General features: G+C 41.3%; 1 protein-coding gene and 1 pseudogene across 1 annotated transcript in view; one reads left to right on the top strand and one right to left on the bottom strand.

The window, feature by feature from the left end:
• Nucleotides 1-24,969, top strand: part of adamts3 (ADAM metallopeptidase with thrombospondin type 1 motif, 3) — a 325,580-nt gene that overhangs the window by 263,977 nt on the left and 36,634 nt on the right. The window contains exons 18-19 of the mRNA XM_088336583.1: nucleotides 3,386-3,466; nucleotides 9,160-9,323. Coding sequence (XP_088192709.1) covers nucleotides 3,386-3,466; nucleotides 9,160-9,323 — 245 coding nt within the window. The remainder of the gene's footprint in view (nucleotides 1-3,385; nucleotides 3,467-9,159; nucleotides 9,324-24,969) is intronic.
• LOC148366142 (U2 spliceosomal RNA) lies at nucleotides 6,586-6,710 on the bottom strand (annotated as a pseudogene).

Here is a 24,969-nt window from a genome sequence, read left to right as displayed (position 1 = left end):
TCGCAGGTCAAAAAAATAATAATAATAGAATACAATAATTGAAAAAAAAAAAAAAAAAAAATAATAATAATTGTATTCATATTTAGTTTCTTTTGTCTTTTATTAGCGTATTTGGTATTGGAGTAATCCAAAAGTCATTGAAAGTAATCCAGTTAAAGTAACCCTACCCAACTCTGCATAAGAGTAAAAACTTGATTTGTATACCCCTCCAGCTTCTCGACGTTGTAAGGAGTGTCTATTGGAAAAAAACAAAATCGAAATATCCGTACTTTATAAAATACTCTTAATTGAAATGTTACATTTGGGGGCAAATTTAATTTCTTAAATAATTAGCGACGTTGGAGTCTCTGGGGAGCCTTCTTCTGAAGTCCTTTAGCTTTCTCTTATCAGCCATCTTAACGGCGTGCCGACTCCTCCCATGGGCGTGCCAAGGAAGCCCCCCCCCCCGGGCTTCACCATCTCGTCGAAGAGCGTCGCGATGTTTTGGAATACTCAAAACAACACCTAGCGTTTCTACCTCTTTAGGGCCTTTCTGCGTCTGGATGTGCTGATTATTTTATCAGCCTTACAAGAAAAAAAAAGAAAAAAACTGAGAGAAGGAGAAGGAGAAAAGGGGTATGAACAAAAAAAAAACAGGTGGGGGAGAGAAAGAGAGCCGCTGTTCCTGTAAACAACATTTTCTACCAGGGTGCCCTGACCTCGCACCACAGCCCAGCCAGTGAATATCTATTGCAATAAATGTAATTTGTATTCGATCGTATAAAATCCTTTATAGTCAAATGTATAAAATCCTTCAATTGTTAAAATATCTTGCATATGTGTTTTAACAGTCAGGAAACAGAAACCCCGTAAAATTCCGACTATAAGGCGCACCTGCTTATAAGCCGCACCCGGTACATCTTAAAGGAAAAAACATTGTTGTGCATACATAAGCCTCACCTGACTATAAGCCGCATGCGCCCACATCGAAACATGAGAAATGTACAAAGAAAGACAATACACAGTAACAGTTTCAATAATATACGGTACCTTTAATCTTTAACTACCGACAAATACGCGTCTGTACCATGTCACCAGTCACTGAAATATGCCATGTTACATATCATTGGAAAGCTTAAACTCTTGGGAATTCAAATATAATGACCGTTTTTAAATATAATCATTATAGAAACATCAGGATCAGATACCCGATAGATACTTGAAAGCGATAAAGCCGGTGTGACTCACCATTACCTTCCCTGGCCGTTTTCAACTTCTTGGAATGTCCGCGAAAATGGCTTTGTTACTTCAAGGACAATCCATACATTCCAACCGTAGAAAATATTTACTGTCAGAAACATAATAATGCCGACAGATACATAAGACTCTTGTATTCTTCTTCTTGTATTCGGTTCGTTTCGCTCAAAAACTCCATTTTAAACATAAACAGACTCGTAAAATGAAACCATTGAAACCTTTTCCATGATGAGTGTCTATTCATGCTAGTTTTATTTATTCAAAATAGCGCAAAGTTACATAAAACTAGGTCTTTCTTGACTCATATATTCCACGTGTCCCACTCTTACCTTTACTGCTTGGGCGCCCCTAGTGGCCGTTAGTAAAAACGCAGGGGTGAAAGATTAAAAGATAAATGCATACCTGTCAAGCTTTAGCGCTCCATGTCCTTACAAACTGTCGTATTTTCCCTTACAAAATACAAAATAATCTTACACCATATTTTTTTTCAAACGTGTTTATGTAGTTTAATATTTTATATTGTACACGGGTTTTTTTATATCATATATAATGTTAATGAACATTTTTTGTGAGATCCTGAGTTGCTCGACATGAATGAGGTTTATTATAAAAAAAAATCAAAAATGAAGTCGCTTGGACGTTCACTATAGAAGGAAAAATACATGCAAATATAATTAAGTTGAATTTTCTTGTTCAAATGATTAATTCATTTTCTGCATTTAAATATACTGATTAAAGGGATAAGCACAAACCTTTTTTCATGTTCTCCTTTTATAATTCCTTTTTTTCTTAACTTCTTTATACGGCATAATCATTCGCAATATAATGCATCAAAGCAGGTGAGCCGTTTGAAAGCCGGCTCCCTTAAATGAGTTGAGCCGAAAAAGCCGGTTCTCTAAAAAGAGACGGACTTCCTTTCACTACATCAAATCGCTCGATTCGTTTGCAACGAAAAAAAACGATACCGAGATAGAGGCTACCGAGGCGAACTCGTTTGACTTGATTAATTTGCCGTTTCGTGATAGTCGGTGTATACCGGATGGTACCCATCATTGACAAATTTGTGTTTTTCCGTACGTCTTAAAATGCATAATAAACGTACTTTGTACGGCAAAAACGTACAGCTTGACAGATATGTGAGTGTCTGTTCATGCTAGTTTTATTCATTCAAAATAGCGCAAAGTTACATAAAACTAGTTCTTTCTTGACACATATATTCCAAGTGTCTCACTCTTACCTTTACTTCTTGGGCGCCCCTAGTGGCCGTTAGTAAAAATGCAGGGGTTGAAAGATTAAAAGATAAAAGTGGCAGTGGCTGGAATTCAAAAGAGAGAAAGAACTATTATAGGTGTATATTAAGCCAATTTTGGGCCCAATTTCTCTAACTGCGAATCGATTTTATGATTATACATTAACTATCCTGGTTTTATAAATAAATGGCTGTGGATTATGGCTGAAATTTCAGCTACTCTAGCAGTTGGTTTCAAGCCTCTTTCTTCAATCAGACACACTAACATTTCAAATGCCCAAAAAGGGACACAATTCAATTGCAGCCAACTGACAGCCCAGCCCACAAATTAAAAAAAAGTTACCTTATTTTTGAGCTCTTTGAGTTCTGATATGAATTACTAATCCCCAGAAAATGGAATCAATGAACCTAAGAACAATTTCAGGAAAGAAATACATTTGAGGTGACGTTTTCTCTTCAATGAATTTCCAAAAACGACCAGCGACGGATTCCGTCAAGGGAAACGAATCGATTTTTAAACCCGTTACATAAAGCCGTTAAAAATAATAGCAGCCGAGAAAGAATTCGGAAATAACCGAAGCACCAAAAATGTTGTGTTTGCTGTCAATCCGATTTAAATTTCGCCGACGTGAATGACACGTCCTTACAAACGCAGGAGAATCGCCTTGGCAGAGGTAACGAATGCTGAAGTGCTTCATTCATATTTCAAGCATCCTACGTGCGTCAATGAAAACCCTTTTATCATTCAATGGAGTTTGCTTTCCCCCCACTGTGCCACGTCTTCTTCGGGGCTGCTTTGTAGAGCAAAGCATCCGGGATGTCCACCCCTGCAAACGAGTCGTCCTTTTCCCGCTCATCTGTCTTTTTTTCTCTTCTGTTTCTTCCCTTTTCCCGCCGAAGGCTTCATTAAGATGTTTCTGGTTCCTCCTGGAGCTAGACACGCGATCATACAAGAACATGAGGCCTCCCCTCAAATTCTTGGTAAGTGTCACGTCGCCACGGAACCGGGCGATCCACTTCCCGTCTTTATCGGGAAATACAAAGATTAAAAAAAAAAAAAAAAACATTCGTATGTGAAGGCGATTTGGATTTACAGTGTTTAGCGAAAGTATGCACCCCCCACCCCCGGGAAGTTTTTGTCACATTTTAGGCTTCAAATTCAAAGCTAAAAAAACTGGTTCTTAAGAACAACATGTGAGACACAATCTAGATTCATTCCAAATGTTATCTTATTTCAACAAAAGAACTGAAAATCAGGTGTTGCAAAAATATTGCCCCCCTTTTCTCTCAGCCCAGCCAACTGACTACAGTCGTTCCTTGATGACTTTGTGATCCAAAGTCGACCTAAATGACTAACAATGACTTACAGAGTACACCTGTGTGTCATCAGGTATCAGGTCTCGGTTTAAATCATTTTTTTCTTAAATAGTGAGGCTATGTTAAGGGGGTGGGGGTTGTTTTAGACCTCAGGGGGAGTTTTTTCAATTTTTTATTTTATTTTAGTATTTTAAACTATCTAAGAATAAAGTTCATTGCACCTCTTTTAAACTAGGAGGCAGTGGCACTCTCACGTCTTAGGGTTTTTTTTTTTCTTCCTATGGGGGGCATGACAGAAAAATATTGAAAAGCACTAGTTTAAATGCACCTGAGCAGACAGCATTATAAAGTATTATGAAGACAAAAGAACACACCAGGCAAGTGAAAAAGTTCAATTTAGGAATGGGATACAAGAAATTTCGCAACATATACACATCTCACAGAGAGATGTATTAGTAAATAAAAAGTGAAATCAATAAATAGAATAATGATTAAATACAAACTACACAAAGAATCGATAAATACATAGATAGATTATTGAATAGAGGAAGGTATCAATAATGAAAAAGTTTAGCATATAAGGTAGAACATCAGCACACTGTAGATAACCCAAGAGTATGTAATCTAATCTGAGTGTGCATTTTGGTTTTGAACGTGCCTTTCGGACAAAAACTATATATAAATTTGTCAGAACCAGAACAGACACAGGACCCAATCGCGTGACGTTCTCACACAAATGGGGAGTCATGCACGTTAGGCAGCGGTCTGGTGTGGAAGGTTAAGAAGCCAGAGAACGACGAGACCGATTCCAATTGCCCGAGTTGTTATCGGACAGGAAGTGACAGACAGGATAGATAACGGATCAGGATATTGAAAATTAACAGGAGAAACTAGACAGGAATGAAAACTGGAGAAAATAATAAACAGGACAAAAACAGAGGGAAACCAAACTGGAACCCGAAATTAAACGGACAACAATAAACGGGAACTGGAAATACAAACAGGAAAACAGGACCGGTCAGAACCCACGTCTTGTGGAGCAGAAGTTCGTTTGACGGGCTGACAACCCAAGCAAGAGAGCGCTGAGCTTTATATAGACAGAAAGTCAATCTCTCAACGAGCCCTAGCTGGCGTCACACGGGCGGGTCCAATTGGGCACCATGGCAACCGTAACACAAACGGGCGGGGCCAATTTGGGCAGCATGGCAACCGTGACACACACGGGCGCGGCCAATTGGCCACCATGGCAACCATGACAGTATTAGTAAATAAAAAGTGAAATCAATCAATAGATGAATGATTAAATACAAATACACAAATGAATCGATAAATAAATCGATAGATTATTGAATAGAAGAAAGTTTAAATAATAGATTATTATATAAGGTAGAACAACAGCACATTGCAGATAACCAAGAGTATGTAATCTAATCTGAGTGTGCATTTTGGTTTTGAACGTGCCTTTTGGACAAAAACTATAAAGAAAAAAATTGAAAGTAATGACGTTGTTAAACTGATGTTGAAACTGTAGTTTTCAGAAAACTGAAAACAACGTTATTGGTCCAACCGATCATCTTGACATATTGAGTCTTAGCCAACAATCGTTCATACGAATAACCCAACTAAATGAGCGATACTGTCGGCTAAGCTCAGATTTGTGAAGGCAGTTTTAGGAATTCAGTTTCACTAGACAGGGCCAGCGAACGACCATGGATTTGGTGCTAAGAACAAAATGTCAAAGACCAGGAACGGAGACGGGACCCCATTATATTATACTCAGTTTTTATCAAGAAGGAGATGATCGTCGGTCACGGGTGGCAGATAGCAGGAACGCGGAAGTGGCACTTCCGTGTCGAGCAAAGGTAGTCGTTGACATCGAGAAAACAGGTCGATGGCCGGGGCGGAGGAGCAAGAACAGAAACGGGTCCAGAAAAGAGGTCGGCAACGGGAATCAGACAAATAACAGGGCAGGATAGAGTCAGGAGTCACAAAAGTTTGCCTAGCGTGTAGCATAGGTTCACTGGCGATCCGACAAATGTTGACAGGAAAGCGGTGGTTTAAAAAAGCAGAAGCAGCCAATCAGCGTCCGCGGCTGTTGGCACCAACAAAGCAGACTTAGGTGCCCCGCATCCGTGATCATGACACAAAAACGTGACAGCGTTTGCACCTGATTATAGAAACATCCAAACATCCTTCCCGTTTTGTTATTTTCTTCCAGGCAGGGGATTGATGAATTCGAATAAAGTTCTGTACATGCCCCTGCAATTGTTGTTTTTCCAGTGAAAATTACCTTGATTAAAATCCACTAAAGCCTCTGCTGCGGCAGGTGATTGTTTCCGCGGCAATTTTGTTTGTTTTTGCGTCACATGCTATCTCCTGATAAATCAAATCAGATTTTAGAAGTCAGGAAAGGGGAACGGACCGCACGCTACATTTGAGGGGCACTACGGGACTCACGTGTTGCTCTTTTGGCTTTTGGGCAGTTAAACCGGTCCCTTCCTTCTAGTGCTTGTGGTAGCATGGACTGATCTAGCTGGAAATGCACTGCAGATCTCCTGATGTCCTGAATTGCATTGCACCACCATTTGGTTGAGAACTACATAGACTGTGTTTACATGCAGGGAATAGTCCAACTAGGGGCGGGGGGGATTTTGTATAAGTTTATTGTTCCATTTTCTTTATCAATCATCCATTATCCATTGTCAGTCAAATCATGATACACTTCAAAGCCAAAAGGCCGAGACACTTGCTCCCAGCCAAGAGGCCAAGTCAAGGTCCTAACCATTAAATGCACCGTTCCCGGAGGTACTGCAATACCGGGCTGATGAGTGGAGTGGACAGAGCAAGCTCTTATTCCATCTCCCAGTTACAAAAATCGATAGCCAAAGGCTATTCGAAATGAAGAGAAACAACAGTGTATAAATCGCAGCACTTACCGATACAGTCCAATTTTTAGAACAAAAAAAAAAAAAAACTCTGAACTATCCATCCATCCATTATCTGCACCGTTTATCCTCAGTAGGGTCGCGGGAGTGCTGGAGCCCATCACAGCTGTCTTCGGGCAGTGGGCAGGGGACACCCTGAACTGGTTGCCAGCCAGTCGCAGGACACAGAGACAGAAAACTCACTCGCTCATTCACAGCTAGGGACACTTTGGACCGGCCAATTAACCGGACATGCCTTTGTTTGGGACCGTGGGAGAAAACACACGCAGGCACGGGGAGAACATGCAATCTCCACACAGAGAGGCTGAGGTAGCTGAACTCTAAACCTCCTGCGCGCTAACCACCCAGCCGCCGTGCCGCCTACTGTGAACTAGTGAAAATAGAATAAAAAAGACCATGAACATGCCATTTACGAGCAATTTAATAATCATGACTTAAATAGATCTCGTTCCTGCAATTTTTTTTGACATTGAACAAAGAATGACAACGTGCCGTGCTTGTTTGCCTCAAAAGTTAGGCTCCCGTTTGTTTACATGGTGTGCTCCTTGTGGTATGCCAAAAGAAAAGACTTACACTTCAGTGTCTAGTGAAAGTATTGCTACAATTCAAGACTAAAACACTTCAAATATTTTTCAGAATAAACAACATACGAGACACAATTGTGCAAAGAAACCAAATTACAGAGAAATATGTTTTCTATCGCCAACAAATGTGGACCTCTCCACCCGCTAAACCTGCTCAGAATCGCATGAAAGTCTTTGGCACTCCTTAGTGGCTGCTTGACACTTTTTCAAAAATGTTTGATAATTAAAAGAGTTATACAGTTTCTGTGGCAGGGGTCGCCACGACTTTAGGCCTGTTTTGAAAATAGATCTAATCAGGAATGATCAATGTCTGAAATGTGATGAAAGTGATGTAAATCGAAAACAAAAAGTTTAAAAAATATATATAAAAGCAGCACAGCGTGGAGCGCCACTACTACACTTCCCACTAACAGCCCAAAAAAATGAAATGACATTTCAACAGTTTAGTGTCATGGTAAACATTCAGTTAAAATATTTTAAAAATTGTTAAAATTGCATTACTAAGTTTAAACTATATATTTTTTTAATAGCTGCACATTTAGTGATTTGCAGAAATTTAATATTTTAATTTTTTTTTCATTTCAAAATAGTAATTTTTCCAGTTCAGGGTGTCCCCTGCCAGCTGCCCGATGATTGCTGGGATGGGCTCCAGCACCCCCGCGACCCTACTGAGGATAAGCGGTGCAGCTAGTGAGATGAGATAATAATTTTTTTTACATCGTTTATCGTTCGTACAAAAATAGTGCAGAGTTCATGAAACTGAAACAGCTGATAGGGTCTTGAACAATTTTACGTGATTTCCCGCAAAATGTCATGAAAGTTGTTTTTCTTTCTATTTCCTGTTGTGCATTTGTAATCGAAACAATTGGAAAGGTAAAGGAAAAAATATTCCATGTGGAAGTTTATCTGTTTCCGACCTTGTTGAATCATTCGGAACAATTATTAATCATTGAAAATCAGTTCTCACTGTAGGGATTTTTCTAGCTTAAATTTTGAAAATCAGTAGGATTGAAACAAATTATTCTTTACTGCAATCAGTAAACGAATTTGCCTCTCGGTGTTGCTAGTGCTCCACCATAAATCTTTTTTAACCTCAGAAGGATGCTAGAATTTCTTACACTGATAAAAAAAAGTAACTTTATTACTTTGAGTTCTTTGAGTTCTGATATGAATTACTATTCCCAAGAAAATGTAATCAATAAACTAAGCTGATGGAAATAACACACACAATTTATTAACACAGAGGAAAAAAAGGTAGGGAAAGTGAAGTGAAGTGGATCGGGTCCTTAATCCATAAAGTCGTGTAATAAAACAGCAAAGGTATTTTTAAAATCATAATATGACGATACAGAAGTTTTTGTAAAAATGTTCAGAAGAGTCTCATTGTTGAACAGATATTTGAGCGTGTTAATTAGGTTTGTTTTTAAGTCATGAATAAATAATCGATTAATTAAATAAAGGTTTCTATTTTAGGGGGTTCTGCCCTCCCATTAACCAGGATAACCCATTCACTAGAATTTGTAAACTAACCCAACCATTGCAATCGGAATCCTCAAAGTCGGACGGAGACCTTATTCCGATTCATGTATGGCTTTATATAGCTTTGCATAATCGGAATACTGGCAAAAGTCCGTTTCCAATTGGATTATTGCCTGCATATGTAAACATACCCACTATCTCAATAGTTCCTGGCCAAAATGGCTTCCCCAATGCACACGTAGTGTAGAATCCAGCCATAGTCTTCCAAGAATTGCATCAAAATAGACTCTTTATGAATAATTGAACATGGCTGATTTTCATCGGTTCATCCCAAACGGGCCCTTTGCAGCAATCAAGAACCAGGCCACGGGCCACTACATCCTCAACGGCAGAGGGGAGGAGGTCAAGTCCAGGAGCTTCATCGACCTGGGCGTGGAGTGGCACTACAGCGTCGAAGAGGACGTGGAAACAATACACACGGACGGACCCCTGCATGACCCCGTTGTTGTTCTGGTAAGAATTGATTGATTGATTGATTGAGTTATAGATATTTGCTGTTACAATGGATTCAAACTCACAGTTTTGATAAACGATTGACAAAACCGAAGGGAAAAAGCGAAAAAGCTTATCTTGGAGCTGTCGCCTTGACAATATCACAGTTTTCTCATTAATCAAATGATATAATCTACTATCTACTTTTTATAACAAGGTATCATATGTAACATACTGTATATCACATCTAATCCTCACACAAGGGAAATATGTCATGGCCAGCATGGTCGCCGTGGCGACCGGTCTGCCCCGCCCCCTGGGCACCAGCTGAAGCAGATCAGCTAATTGCGTGTGTGCTACTTAAGGTTGGGTTGTGGGTATTGCGGGGGTTGGCTCATTACACATTTTCCGTTCTGTTATGCCCTGTCCTGTTTAGTTTGAGTCGGAGGAAACCTGTACTTGCCCATTCTGAGTGTGAGAATGTTTTTGTTCTGTTTTGTCCCGGAGTTTTGGACGACTTTTATTTTGTTAAATAAAAGTTATGATCGTCAACGCAATTGAGTTCTCCCTTCCTGCCTCCTGCCTCCGTTCTGTTCCGGTCCCATCTCGTGACAAAATAATCATGAACATTCTCCTCTCGCCTCGCCATTTCCCTCTCATTCTGGATCTGTCACGAAGCCGAGCGGGAAACAGGAATTTTTAAATACTACGTGGACGTACTCACAATTTATTGGGGGAAGGACACTCGATCCGGGGATCGATGGTCGCGGAGTGGATTAGAAATCCAAACAAAAGACAAGTTGACAAAAACAAACAAACGGATCAGACCGAAAACAAAACAGGATCAAATACGGGCAGATTCACAGAACTAGGCATTTAACAGGTTTTAACAGAAGTCTGACGGAGTCTAACCAGGTTTGACAAACGTTCCAGCAACGCACAGTACAAAGGAGCGTGCTTAAGTACTCCAAGAGCAATCAGTCCAATGCGTCTCAGCCGGTGTCAAGGGGCGGGGCCAGCTGAGCGCCACGACAACCATGCAGGACATGACAGCATCATGTCCCAGTTTTGTCTTTGACGAGTATCTACCAGAAGAGACAAGATAATGAAAATGTAAAAAGTAAAGAATTAAAAATGTCAATCTTGATCACATGAAACCAGTCGAGCTGGTCTGTCGGTCAATGGTTTCCATTTTGACGTTGAAGACCCAAAATTCTCTGCTTTTGGCTTGAACAAGGTGTTTTTGAGTGTGGTTGTCTGTTCTGCAAGGCTGTTGACCAGGATGGCATCTCGGCAGTAAAGTAAGACATGAGTCTGAGCAGTTGGTCAGACATTTACTTTAGCCGTTTCAACAGACTCTACATTCCATCCATCCATCCATTTTTCCCGATTATCCGGGGTCGGGTCGTAGGGGCAGCAGCCTCAGCAGGAAAGCCCAGACCTTCCTATCCCCGTCCACGTCATCCAGCTCATCCGACGGGATCCCGAGGCGTTCCCAGGCTACCCTAGAGACGCAGTCTCTCCAGCGTGTCCTGGGTCGTCCCAGGAGCCTCCTGCTGGTAGGCCATGTCCGGGGGTGCCATCCAGGAGGCATTCTTATCAGATGCACGAGCAATCTCAACTGGCCCTTCTCAATGCAGAGGAGCAGTGAGGAACAGTAGCTTTACACAGAGTCCTTCCCGGATGACTGAGCTTCTCACCTTATCTCTAAGAGAGAACCCAGCCACCCTGCTGAGGAAACTCATTTCGGCTGCTTATATCCAGGATCTTTTGTTCATGACCCACAGTTCATGACCATAGGTGAGGGTAGGAACGCAGATCGACCGGTAAATCGAAAGTTTTACCTTTCGGATCAGCTCCTTCTTCATCACGGCGGACCGGTACAGGGTCCGCATGATGGCAGACGCTGCACCGATCCGTCTCTACATTCCCACGCCCGCCAATGTCGCTCCAATGAGCATAACAATCAGTAGATGGGCTTCTTCTAGATCTTCAATGTCCAGTTGTGATATTAGCAGTCCTGTCCAATTTCCCCAGTCATCAGTTATATACCCTCTCGAGTAGGTTCCCTTCGGGCAAGGTTTTTCACTATATTATATCCTCATATATATTTCATATATCATTTTATTTTCAACTCTCCTGGTAGAATATATTTGATCAAATGCATTTATGCTCAAATTAAGACTTGAATCTACAGTAGACACCAGGGATAGCTAGATAGATGGATAGATACTTTATTCATCCCCGTAGGGAAATTCACACTTCCAGCAGTCTACCCCGTTGTTTATTAAAAGATTAACATGATGCTAGGGGGGCTTGTAGCGGAGTGGATGACGTCACACGCTAGTCCAAAAGTTCGACATCCCTGCAGCAGATGGAAATCTTTTCTTTGTGTCCAGGGATACACCACCTCCTCCGCCTCCTCTCAGATTCCCCCAGGCTTTCGTGTCTCTGTATAGCGGCGCTGAAGCCGGATAGCTCCGGGTAGCTCCGGGTGACTACACGTTAGCGTCCGGAATGCTAAACGTGAGCCACGTTTCTGCAAAACACAGCAACTGCGCTCTCTGTGCGCTTCGATGTTTTCCACCAGCACTCGTTGGTCTTGTTTGGTAGGGAGTTCGCATTTACCATGATTACGGATGGTACCGAAGACTTATAATGCCACGATAGGCCCCTTCATCACGCCGGCACGAGAATTCTTCAGGGCAAGGAGTTGATTCCTTGAATAAACGCATTTTTGTCCCCTGCTTAAAGATGTTTTCACTTTGTGATGTGGAATAAGATATGTTTTTCCACCCTCTGTTTTGGCATTTTATATGAAATCAACAAGAAATGATTTGGCGTGCCCAAAAACTTTAAAATTCAAACTTTGCGTTGTTTGTGCATATGGCGATTTATGTCTCTGATGCCTGTCTGCTATTGGTTGGATAAAATACTGGTCATCGATTGTTTTACAACACGGCCTTAGGAAGATGTCGATATGCCACTAGCTGAATTTCCTCCCACGATGCCTTTATCTTAATTCAGTTCAGAATCTTGAGTGTTTCATAAAGACTCTACAAGTTGGCAATAAATGGTAAATGGTCTGCATTTAAAAAACTTTTTTGTACAGTATCTCTGTGAGCTGGCATTTCAATACTTAATTTTTGTACTATATTTATTCACTATGAGTCTCAAACTTGGCTTGATGCTAAAGGCGCAAGGGAAAACAGGATAACCATGGAAACTAAGCAAAGAAGGCACCGCCACTCTTGCTATTTTTCATGGCCGTGACTGTGATTGAAAATAAGAAATCTATTAAAGCAATGGGACATTTTATAAGTCATGATAAGCCTCACAAGTGGAAAGTTTACAATCAGTTTTTATTTGAATCAGCAGTCTCCTCCCCCTTCTGCATCCACCAACTAACTCCAATGTACCAGCTCAAGTCACGTCAAACCAAAGATTAATAAAATGTCAATTTTCTTGACATGCGTATAATATTTATATAATCATTCAATCATGTGCATGTATATTACACATAAGTAGTACTAACTTCATATCATTTTGTTTTTTTATTTGTTTTTTTCTGGGGTAACAGGCGTCGAAACTAGTTATTTAACTACAATATATTTCTAGCCCCGCGATATGGTAATTTCACTTTGCAATCCCCACCACAGAATAGATTCATGTCGTATCCCAATCATGGTTGGGAGGGTTACTTTAAAAATGTAATCCGATACAGTTCCTAATTACCCGTTGAAAAGTCTAATCGGTAACATAATCCGAATACCGTAATATTGTGGTAATGTAACTTGATTACTTTTTGATTACTCTAACACCAAATAGGTTAATATTGGACCAAATAAACATTATATAAATACAATTATTATATTTTGTTTAAGCCGAATGAACAATGTAACCTTAAAAAATAATTTCTAACAAACTCTGGAGTGTCTGAGTTCACATTTGACTATTTTGAAGTGTAAAGGTTGAGATTTACTGGGCTAAGTAAAATATTCTCACAATATAACAATACAGTAATCGTATGATGATTTTTAACATCAATTCACTGCAAAAAGATTAAAAGAAGACAATCAAACATATTTAAAATGACCTCCCAAAGCGCTTTACAATGTGCTCCACATTTCCCAATAGCGGCCTTGCAGCCATGTAAGGCGCTAACCTGCTTACTGGGGGTATTAGGGGTTCAGTGTCTTACCCAAGGACACTTCGACATGTAACACGGGGGAGCCGGGATTCGAACTGGGATCCCTTGATCCCAAGACGAGCGCTCTACCTCCTGAGCTACTGCCGCCCCTATTTACTAGAGGTCCCTGTAAGCATCACCTGTGCACAACTGCAGTGCCCTCACGAAACTACAGGCTTACGCCAATTCAACAAAATGATCAAGAAGAAGTAAAATACAGACAAAAAAAATAGTGCTTTCACCTGAAACATGGTGTATGAGTTGGCCGTCCTTACAATCAGCGCAACAGATACTATAGTTTACCTACCACTCATCCTTCTCTGACTCTCGATTGTCAGTGATTGAAGTGAAGATCCAAAGTGTTTATTGTCATAGGCGCAGTAAAGAACCATGATTCCCTGCACAATGAGATTCTTACTTTGCTGTCCACACAGTTGCCAGCGTAATAAAACTAAGAAACTATATACACGTACACATAAAAGAATATGGCGAATATTAAAAAGATAAAAAATACAAGATTAACTCAAGATGAGTTAAGGCAAAATCATGATTGACACAATTAGTCTATTGGCGCATTTATCATATCAAGTCAAGTCATTTTTATTTGTATAGCCCTAAATCACGAAGATTCTCAAAGGGCTTCACAGATCATTACACTATATTACACGGACTATTTTTCAGAATATTATCATACATTCCCCTGCTCTGGAGCCGACGAGAAGAGTAGGTTATTCATATGCTATAGAGTAGAAGTGAGTTTTAAGCTTAGATTTAAACATTTCCACTGAGGTTGCAGATCGGATCTCAGGGGGAAGAGCATTCCACAGCACCGGTGCCCGGATGGAGAACGCTCTCGAACCAGCAGAACACTTCTTTGCTCTTGGGATCACCAGAAGACTCTCAGAACGTAGGCTCCGGACCAGGACATAGGGGGAAATCAGATCTGAAAGATAAGAGGGAGCAAGTCCATGTGTGATTTTGTATAATACTAAAAGAACCTTAAAATCACATCTAAGGCTAACTGGGAGCCAATGCAGGTTAGCCAAAATCGGTGTGATGTGATCGGACTTTTTTGTCCTAGTTAAAAGCCTTTTGTACCAGTTGAAGAGACTTGATTCTAGACTTCGGGAGACCAGAGTGTAGTCCATTACAGTAATCGAGACGGGAGGTAACAAACGCATGAATTATAATTTCCACATCCGACTGAGACAGTATAGAACAAATTTTAGCAATGTTTCGAAGATGGAAGAAAGCGGTTCTAAATATACTTTCTGTCAGGACCAGAACGAAGACAGGAGTCACTTGCGTGCGTTTCTCTTAGTTTTATTAGGAAGAAAGGAAAGGATAGTATACACGATCCGTAGACCGCTGGTCGTGGGGTGCAGATTGCTCAGACGCGGAAGTGGTATTTCCGTAGCGAGCGATAGCAGTGTCGAGAGCGGGAAAAAAACAGATTGGTGGCCGGGACGGGGGAGCAAAAACGTAGTCAAGTTCAGAAAATGGGTCGGAGACGGGAATCAAACAGGAATCAGAACAGGAGAGAGTCAGGGTCGGAAGGTTTGCCTAGCGTAGCTGAGGTTTGCAGACGGACTGACAACTGGTGACAGGAAGACGGGTGCCTCGCATCAGTAATCATGACACTTTCAAAACAAAAAGTAATCGATATTATAAAAATATGGTATCTCTACTTACAAATGGGAGCTGCTTTGTAACCTGAAAACTTTGTAAGTAGAGACGCATTTTTAATGTAAATGCGCTAATCTGTTCCAAGCCCCACAAAAGTACTGTATATTTTTTAACAAATCATAAAAATGCATCAGAAAATGAAACAAATACATGTTAAATGAAATAACCGCAAGACTGAACCGGGGCGGCAGTAGCTCAGGAGGTAGAGCTCGTCTTGGGATCAAGGGATCCCAGTTCGAATCCTGGCTTGTCCGTGTTACATGTCGAAGTGTCCTTGGGTAAGACACTGAACCCTTAATACCCCCAAAAAGCAGGTTAGCGTCTTACATGGCTGCATAATAAAAATGTTCATTTACCTTTTTGCCTCGCGTTTCTTGAAAACTTTTTGCCGGTTATTGACAGTCGATCAGAAATGCGCGAGAGACGCATCCTAATTAGCAATAGCCCGACTTGTTAACTCTTATGATTCCTTTTCACACATCCCGAGACTTTATGGAATTTTGCAAATATGCCTTTAGCTGGGCTGATTTGATGATTTTCCTTACGGGTCTGAGCGTTCACACAAAGTCGGTGAGCAACGCTTGAAACAACAGTGAGCAACAGCAATCCAAAGTGTGGCAACTAAATCATTAGTAGTGCGATACACAACTGTGTGTAATCACATTTTTTAGTGGAAGTACAATGTTGGCAACAAGATTGACTTGGTATAATTGGAAATTATTGAAATGCAACACAAACTTTTTCTTTTTCTCTCGGTTTTTTCTATTTTTTTTTTAAGTTCCTTTTAAAAAATCTCATTGTGTTTATTTTTTCCCAGCTGTTATTTTTTTCTTTTTGTTCTCTATTTACTTTTTTTCTTTTGTTTATTTCTTTTCTTTTTTTTCTGGCTTTTGTCTGAATTTTTCTGGCTTTTTTCTCTCTCTTTTTTTTTTCTTTTCACTACTTTTGCATTTTTTTTTATTTTTTGTTCTATCCCCCCCTATTCCTTTAAGTCATTTTGTGCATAATTTTACATAATATTTGGTCATATAGAGATAAAAGAAGCAAAAACAACCTGAAGAGCCGTTTAGGACCCGAAAGAGCCGGTTCCTTTTATCGAGCCGAGCCGAAGAAGCCGGTTCTCGAAAAACTCACACACGCAGCTTGTTGACATTTCATGACTACAAAATGTCATGTGAAAACGAAAGGGGCCACTGTATTTTCAAAACATCATCTTTGATCTTATGCAGGTTATGTGACAATAAGAAAGGCTTTACAACTATTGAAATCTCTCCACTCGTGGCCTCCAAATCGTCAATAGACTTTTACGCACTGCATTCAGTTTTGAGCAAGTCTTTGATTTTGTTGACGTTGCCCCGGCAAGACACTTCAAAAATCTGACGGCTTATGTTCCCTGCGGCATGAAACGCGCAGAAAGCCTGTCACTGCTGCCAGAACCAGTTTGTAGTTCCTTGTTCTTCCCCCTGCCCATAGAATTGATCGGTTTCCATCGGCCTCCACGCCTTTCTTCGGTCAAAAGCAAGTGGAGCTGACAAATCAAAGACGCCCCTTCTGTCTACAGAGATGACTTGTGCGTGTCACAAGCCAGAGACTGGGACAGGACCCAATAGCGTTCATTTAACTCAGTTTTATTGAAAAAAGAGAGCAGTGCTTGCTTCCACGATCCGATGATCGTCGGACACGGGCAGCTGATGGCAGGAACACGTGTTGAGAGGGGATAGTCGTGGCTGGCAGGAAAGCTGGTCGTAACTGGGACAGGGGAGCAAGGGCGGTAATCCAGTCCAGAATAAAGGTCGGCAACAAGTATCAGGCAGGAAACAGGGCAAAACAGGTTGTGGTCGGCAACAGGTATCAGGCGGGAAACAGGTCGATGGCCAAGACAGAGAAGCAGGGCAGAAACGGGTCCAGAAACAGGTCGGCAACAGGTAATGAGGCAGGAGGAAACAGAGCAGGAGAATATCGGAGGGTACGGTGCTTGCCCTAGCAAAAGCGCAGGTTCGCAGGACGGTCTGACGCCGGTAACAGGGAGCCGGGGTGTTTAAGAAGTGGCAAGGAGCCAATCAGCGACCAGGGCTGGATCAGTCATCATGACAGCGCGTAGTTTATGGCTGGACTCACTTAAAGTGTACATTCACCCAACAATTTATGCGCGCTCGTTTCTTGACGGAAAAGATGAACAGAAAAGCCGACATTTCCACACTGGGGCGGATTTAATTTCATTAACAATTTAACTAAGTGTACTCCATCAAAAACGGTCGAATTAGTGTCGTTGGAGTCTCTGGGAAGCCTTCTTCTGAAGTCCTTTAGCTTTCTTCCCATTGGCCATCCTCTCCCCGCACAACGGCGCGCCGACTCCTCCCATTGGCGCGCCAATGAAGCCCCCCGGGCTCCACCACCTCGGGGAAGAGCGGCGCGATGTCTGGAACACTCAAAACAACACCGAGCGTTTCTACGTCATCAGGGGCCGTCAGAGTTATCAAAATTCCCTAGTCAAAATATTCTGCATTTGGAACAGCGTGACCTGTCATTGAACTTGTCAGAGATGGACATTATAAAGACTATTTGGTGGCTGTATTTACACAGATAAATAACATATATATTGTTAAAAACTAATCGTGATACCGAGAGCAAAAATACTCACGTCCTCCATGATGGTTGAAAGAAGGGAAAGAGACCGCCCCCAGAGAGGGCGTGGTTTATTATTCGTCAGTGTAACAGCACACACATGAGCACGACTTCAAAATAAAAGAATATAAGATTGATAAACGTACAAGAGATATAATTAGACTGATTATTGAAACATTGTTTTATATGTGTGTGTGTGAGAAAGATTGTTTTTGTATTTAGGAATATAAAAACAAGTTATTTACATAATAGAAAATTCTGAGGGATTAACATCCAAAACGGCCACCTTGACAAACTAAAGACCAGTCACTGAATATCTTGCATTAAACTCAATAAATGTAACTTGTATTCAATCGTATAAAATCCTTTATAGTCAAATGTATAGAATACTTCAGTAGTATGGCCGTTAACAAGTCACTTACTGTCACGAGATGGAAGGGGTGACCAGACCAGAACGGAGGCAGAAGGAAGGAAGGGAGAACTCAATTGCGTACGATCAAAGCTTTTATTTACCAAAATAAAAGTTGTCCAAAAACTCCGGGACAAAACAGAACAAAAACATTCTTACACTCAGAATGGTCAGGTACAGGTTTCCTCTGACTTAAACTAAACAGGACAAGGCATAACAGAACAGAAAAGGTATAATGAGCCAACCCCCGCAATACCCACAACCCAACCCTAAGTAGCAGCCACGCAATTAGCTGATCTGCTTCAGCTGGTGCTCATGGGGCGGGGCAGACCGGTCGCCACGGCGACCATGACAACTTACATATCATTACAAAGGAAGAATATGCAGACCTATCTCTGAAGATGTTACACTACAGCTGCCATTCCACTTTTTCCATATTCCAGAGTCACTTACATTGTCATCATCAGTTTTTGTAGTCTCACGTTTTACTCTTCTGTAGAAGAGAAACTAAAGTACCACAAAAGTATTTTGTTTTATATCATTTTGAAAGATGGAACTGCAAACCTATCTCTGAGGATGTCACGCTCGAGTTGCTATTCCGCTCTTGTTACCGAGGACACTCTGACGGACATCGTGAACCCAGATGCTTACAAAATAATTTTCCGATGTTGTTTACTTGTAAGGCTTTAGGTAAGGGGTTGGAAAGTTTTATGACCCCAAGAGTCATAAAAGCAAAAATGTTTTAAAACATTTTTTGAGAAAGGCACACAAAAATCAACAAAACTGCCAAACCTACTCTCCAGACAAAAGCTAATTCTTTGGCAAATTTTATGATTTGATTAAATCATCTCTCATCTCATCTCATCAGCTGCACCGCTTATCCTCAGTAGGGTCGCGGGGGTGCTGGAGCCCATCCCAGCAATCATCGGGCAGTGGGCAGGGGACACCCTGAACTGGTTGCCAGCCAATCGCAGGGCACACGGGGACAGACAACTCATTCGCTCATTCACACCTAGGGACAATTTGGACCGGCCAATTCACCTGAAATGCATGTGTTTGGAATGTGGGAGGAAACCGGAGTGCCCGGAGGAAACCCACGCAAGCACGGGGAGAACATACAAACTCCGCACAGTCTGGAGCTGGATTTGAACCCACGCCGGAGGTTCCCATGACATGAACTGTGCCGCACATGCGCCAACCACATTAAATCAATGAACTAATAATAATGACCGAGCCTGTGTCACCACTGAAAATTTGTCTCCCACTCTCAGTTACTTAAGAGTGTCGAGGCTCATTTTGACAGTCATTCTTGTCCTAAATAATGGTTTCAAAACAAGGTGCAAGCAAGGTTCTTTTGTAAAAATGTCACATAATACTGCAAACAATAAGGTTTACCTTCAGCACAGACTGCACTGAGTGAAAGAGAGAAAGGAGAGGGCTGTGTGCAAAAATCCTCAAACTTCTTCCGCGAGCCCAATCAAATTGCTCTGAGTGGTTTGCTGTCGTTTTTATATATTTACAGTTTGATCTGTGGGTTTTCATCATAAAGTTTCTCAACAGTAAACATACACAGTTAAATCGGCTTCCATTGTAAGAGATTCTTAGTGACTTACTGCCAAAACGGGGTTAAGTTGGTGTGACACCCTGACTGTAGACTGTAGTTGAGAATGTACACTAAATAAACTGGACTGAACCTGACTCCCAATTAGCATTTCTTCGGCTCCGCATGTACCAAAGTCAGAACAGAGAAATGTGCAGAAGCTGAGTTTTGTATCTGAGCCATATGTACTCATTATAAAAGCCATATATGGCTTGCAAGCCTAAGCTTCCCGACCTCTGCTTTCGGTGGTACCGGGTTTACAATATAGTTGACGACATCAATATATCTATATACCCAAGCAACATCCCCTAGTGGGAAGTGACTAGAATAACACTCACATTCACCAAACATTCATACTGTAAATATTGAAATGTACCGTTTACCAAATTGTTCGAATGAGTTATCTGACTCCATTAACCAAACACAACCTACATTCACCTAACAATGCGAGCTCGTTTCTTGATAGAAAAATGAACAAGAGACCAGCATTTCCACACGGGGGCAGATTTAATTTCTTAAACCATTTAACTAAGTAAATTCCATCGAATATGGCCGAATTAGCCGAATTAGTGTCCCTCGAGTCTCTGTCAAGCCTCCTCTCTCGATCTTCTGCCTTTCTTCTCTCGGCCAACGTCTTTTACGCAAGCTGATGTGCTGGCTCCTCCCATGGGCGTGCCAGGGAACCCCCCACGTGGGCCCCACCATGTCGGAGAAGAGCATCCCGCTGTCTGGACCAAACAAAACAACTTCTCTGAACAATGCCTGCCGTCCTGCATCAGAGTAATGTTATCAACAGAATTAGACTAAACATTCCGCATTCGGATCAGCGTGACCTGTCATTGAACTTCAGCCTACTTGGTGAAATCGAATAAAATCTTTTATAGTCAAATGTATAAAATCCCTCAATACCTTTTCGCTCTCCCCAACCTGACACCTAACATTAAGCCCACAGTAAAACAAGGCATGGGTTGCTGTGCAATGCAACCCTTCATCATGCCTGACAGCATACGCTGGTTTACCCCCTCCGTATCATATGTGTCAATATCAGTCATTCTTAACTATCCTTCGCCATTTACATTTATCCCTAGCACACACCCTTGCATCCATTAAAATAACGACCAAAAGTCCAAAACACGGTTCACCCCATCCATCCATCCACTTCTGCACTACATACTATTTTTATTAAAGAACCTTCGTCCATTATTTTCATATGTTCAAACCATCTCAGAACATTTTCATCAGCCCTCTCAGCAAGCTTCTTCACCACAACACTACTTCTCCTTACTTCCTCATTCCTTGTCGTGTCACTCCACTAATACTAATCAAACATCTTATTTCAAAGACATTTACCCTACTAAGCGCATTTACTCTCAAACCCCATGCCTCAGAGCCATACATCACTGTTGGTACTGCCACACTTTCATACAATCTCACTTTGAAACCATTCGCAGATGTCTTCATTTTAACAATCCGTTCAGCACACATAGGGGCTTGAATTATGTGGGGGTAGCCTTTAACATCATCACTCCAGGCATTTGTAGGGATCTTTGGTCTGGGCTTTCCTGGTAAGGCTCTGCTTATCGAACCATGCGTGTTTGTTTCCCCTTGTAAGGTTTTAACATTCATTAAACTGAAATCTGACTCCTAATTCCTTACAGTTGGAGCATATTCAGAAGTGGGAGAAGTTTTTGAGCCGAGTATAGTCCACATGTTAATTTATTAGCCGAATCCAACAGTTGAACACATCTTTCTTCCTCGCTAATTCCTGGTTGCCCACTTTTATGACACATGGCGATCAAATGACCAAGCCTCTGGCTGATTGGTCCGCGCCGTCCTTGATGCAAATATACCAATCGTCCTTCGAAGCATTGGGAGAAGGGTGATAGGTCATCGCCCTTGCCCCCAGGCGAGGTGATTAAATTATTGCTATCTACACAAACAGAATTACAAAGACACATTCCAAAGGAAATTATTTCGACACCTTTCTAAAGAAATGTACTCAAGGCTGAGGCGACACAAAGAAGTATTTGTGAAGTATTTTTGAGTAGAAGTAGAATAAAACAGCGTATAAATAGTATCTAACTCCACCCTCTATATTCATCTTTTCATAACTGTCGTTCTGATCGGATAAACTAACAAAAAATACCGCTTTATCAACATACCTGTCAACCTCCACGGCTTCATGCCCTTACAAACTGTCGTATTTTCCCTTACGAAATACAAAATAATCTTTTTTTTTTCAAACGTGTTTATTCATGTAGTTTAACATGTTATATTGTAGAAGGAAAAAATACATGCAAATAGAATTAAGAAGAATTTTCTAATTCAAATTATTAATTCACTTTCTGCATTAAATTATTGTTGGTAATATACTGATTAAAAGGGATAACCACAAATCTGTTTTTTTTTAATTTTCTCCCTTTATACCTACCGTATTTTCCGCACTATAGGGGGCACCGGGTTATAGGGCGCACCCCCAAAAAATAGTTTTTGGTCCTATATCTTCCATACATAAGGCGCACCGGATTATAAGGCGCTACAATGGGAACGTGGACAAAACAGTCATATAGTTCAGTCCAACTTATTACCCCCTTAACATTCCGAAAGCTTGCAAAGAAGCAAATACGTGTCTCAGACATATACGGAAACAGTGTTTGTACGATGTCACTCAAACGCATCGTTCCAAATATCATTCGGAAGGTTAAAGTTTTGGGATTCAAGAAATGCTGTTGGAGAAAATGCAGGTTCGATATCTTTTAAGTCTTCTTACGTGATTTAATAAAGTTGTCACGAGGCGTGGTGGCGTGGAAGGTGACCGGACCAGAACGGAGGCAGGAGGCATGAAGGGAGAACTCAAATGCGTTGACGATCCATAAGTTTTATTTAATAAAATAAAAGTCGCCCAATACTCCCAAAACAGAACAATACAGAGTTCCTCCGGCACGAACTCAACAGGGCATGGCATAACAGACTAAAACATGACAAGGCATAACAGACTAAAACATGACAAGGCATAACAGACTAAAACAGGACAAGCATAACAGACCGGGATTGTGTATAAGAGTAATGAACCAGCAACCGCAGAGCCCACAATGCAGCCTTAAATAGCAGACCCACAATTAGTGGAACTGCTTCAGCTGTTGCCCAGAGGGCGGGGCAGACTGGTCACCAAGGCGACCGTGACAAATGTACACCGAGGCTTGCCATGAGGGGGAGCTCTTTATTTCGTCATCCCAAAGAACTCAGAGAACTCCAGACAAAACAACGCTTTTATAGCTTCAGTTTGAGTACAACCCAAAAGGCGGCCCTAGTCCTCAGTAACAACAAGGAAGATGCTGTCGTACCCTTATTAGGACATGTTGTTCGCCTCAGTTTGCTCAGAGAGTCCTTGAAGGTCCCAAGGACCTTCCCGAAATGATGTCAACATTCTGTCACACTGTAAGCAAGTCTTTCTACATTTCTTTATAAATGTATGCAACTCTATTCTACAAATGCAAGTTTATTTTCCATAACAATGACAACCATTCCTTAGTTTCTATTTTCTTTTTCGCTCACAACTTTACTGTGCATATGACAATAAACACTTGGAATTGAGTTGAATTTAAAAAAAGACCCATTACAGAAACATCGATATCACTCTGAAACAAGATACTGGGAAAATATATAGCCGGAGTAGCTCACCGAAGTCGTTGTGTTCAGTAACAATGTGCAACCATTGTCCTCTTATGTCCGTGAGTGTCGTAAATCCAGGAGAGTAAAATATTTACAAATACAGTACAGAATAGTAAAATACTGTTTTCTCTATGCCGTCAACCCAACGTGCTATTCACATTCATTTTTTTCAGCCAATTGCAGGCTTTGTTTTGCCTCTTTAGCCTATGCTAGCCTGTAAATGATAAAAAGGATCCGCCCTCTTTACCTCCGAATAACTTTAGCCAATAGTGATCGATTCAAATGATGATTGACACATTGGTTAGCCAATGAAACGCCGGTAAATAAATCCCAGCATACACCGCGGACTACTCCACGTTCGGGGTAAAATCGAGTCGGCGGCTGCTTGCTTTACTAGCAAGACTTTGCGACTTAATATTGATCCATATATAAGCCGCACTGTATTATAAGGCGCATGGTCAGCTTTTGAAAAAAATTAAGACTTTTAGGTGCGCCTTACAGTGCGGAAAATACGGTACTTTTTTTCTTAACTTCTTTATACAACAATAATAATTCGTAACATAATACATCAAAGCAAGTGAGCCGTTTGAGAGCCGGCTCTCTTTAATGAGTTGAGCCGAAAAAGCCGGTTCTCTAAAAAGAGACGGACTTCCTTTCACTACACAACCACCCCGGAATGATGCATGATGGGAAATCTCCAGGCGGCAGACGCATACGCATAGTAGCATCAAACCGCTCGCTTCGTTTGCAACGAAAAAAAACGATACCGAGATAGAGGCTACTGCGGCGAACTCGTTTGACTTGATCGGTGTATACCCATAATTGACGTTTTTCTGATTTTCTTGTACGTCGTACACGTCTTGAAATGCGTAATAAATGTACTTTGTACGGCAAAAACGTACAGCTTGACAGGTATGTATCGAGTCTCGAAAGCCAAACATAAACCGAATAGAAAAAGACTCCCTATTGTCAAGTGAAACTGGAGCGCGGCATACTCAAGATCGAATCAAGCGGACGCCGGTTCTGAATCACAATGGAGAAGCGAAGGGAGTGATTAGCCGAGTATACGTTGAATTGTCCTGACATTTCATACACGCAGGGTCATGTTTGAATGACCCGTCATGATAAGGCTGTAATTGTATCCCAGCGGGGGGGCCCCCAGGGGCCACCAGGGGAGGGGGTAGCACACTACGGATTCAAAGGTGTCGAAGGAGAATTCGTCTCATCTCCATCTGCACATTGTCCCCGGTTGGGAAAAAAAAATATGATTTTTTTTTGCCATTTTTCCTCACCTTCCAAGAAGCAAGATAACATGGACTCGAATTTCATTTCCTGCAAAGTGTTCCCGTGATTTTAGTCTTTAAGCATACATTTGATCGAACGTGCCACATCCATAGCAGTTAATAATCAAGTCATCTGTTTTTTGCGTTGAAAAAAAAAGTGACATGAGGAAATTATGTTGGCCACAAGGAGAAAAATAAACTCT

This window comes from Urocampus carinirostris, chromosome 5 (genome assembly GCF_059441175.1).
Source record: "Urocampus carinirostris isolate Australia breed hairy pipefish chromosome 5, RoL_Ucar_1.0, whole genome shotgun sequence".
Lineage (NCBI taxonomy): Eukaryota > Metazoa > Chordata > Actinopteri > Syngnathiformes > Syngnathidae > Urocampus > Urocampus carinirostris.
The sequence above is the reverse complement of the archived record's forward strand: the minus strand, read 5'-3'. Positions and strand labels throughout refer to the sequence as shown.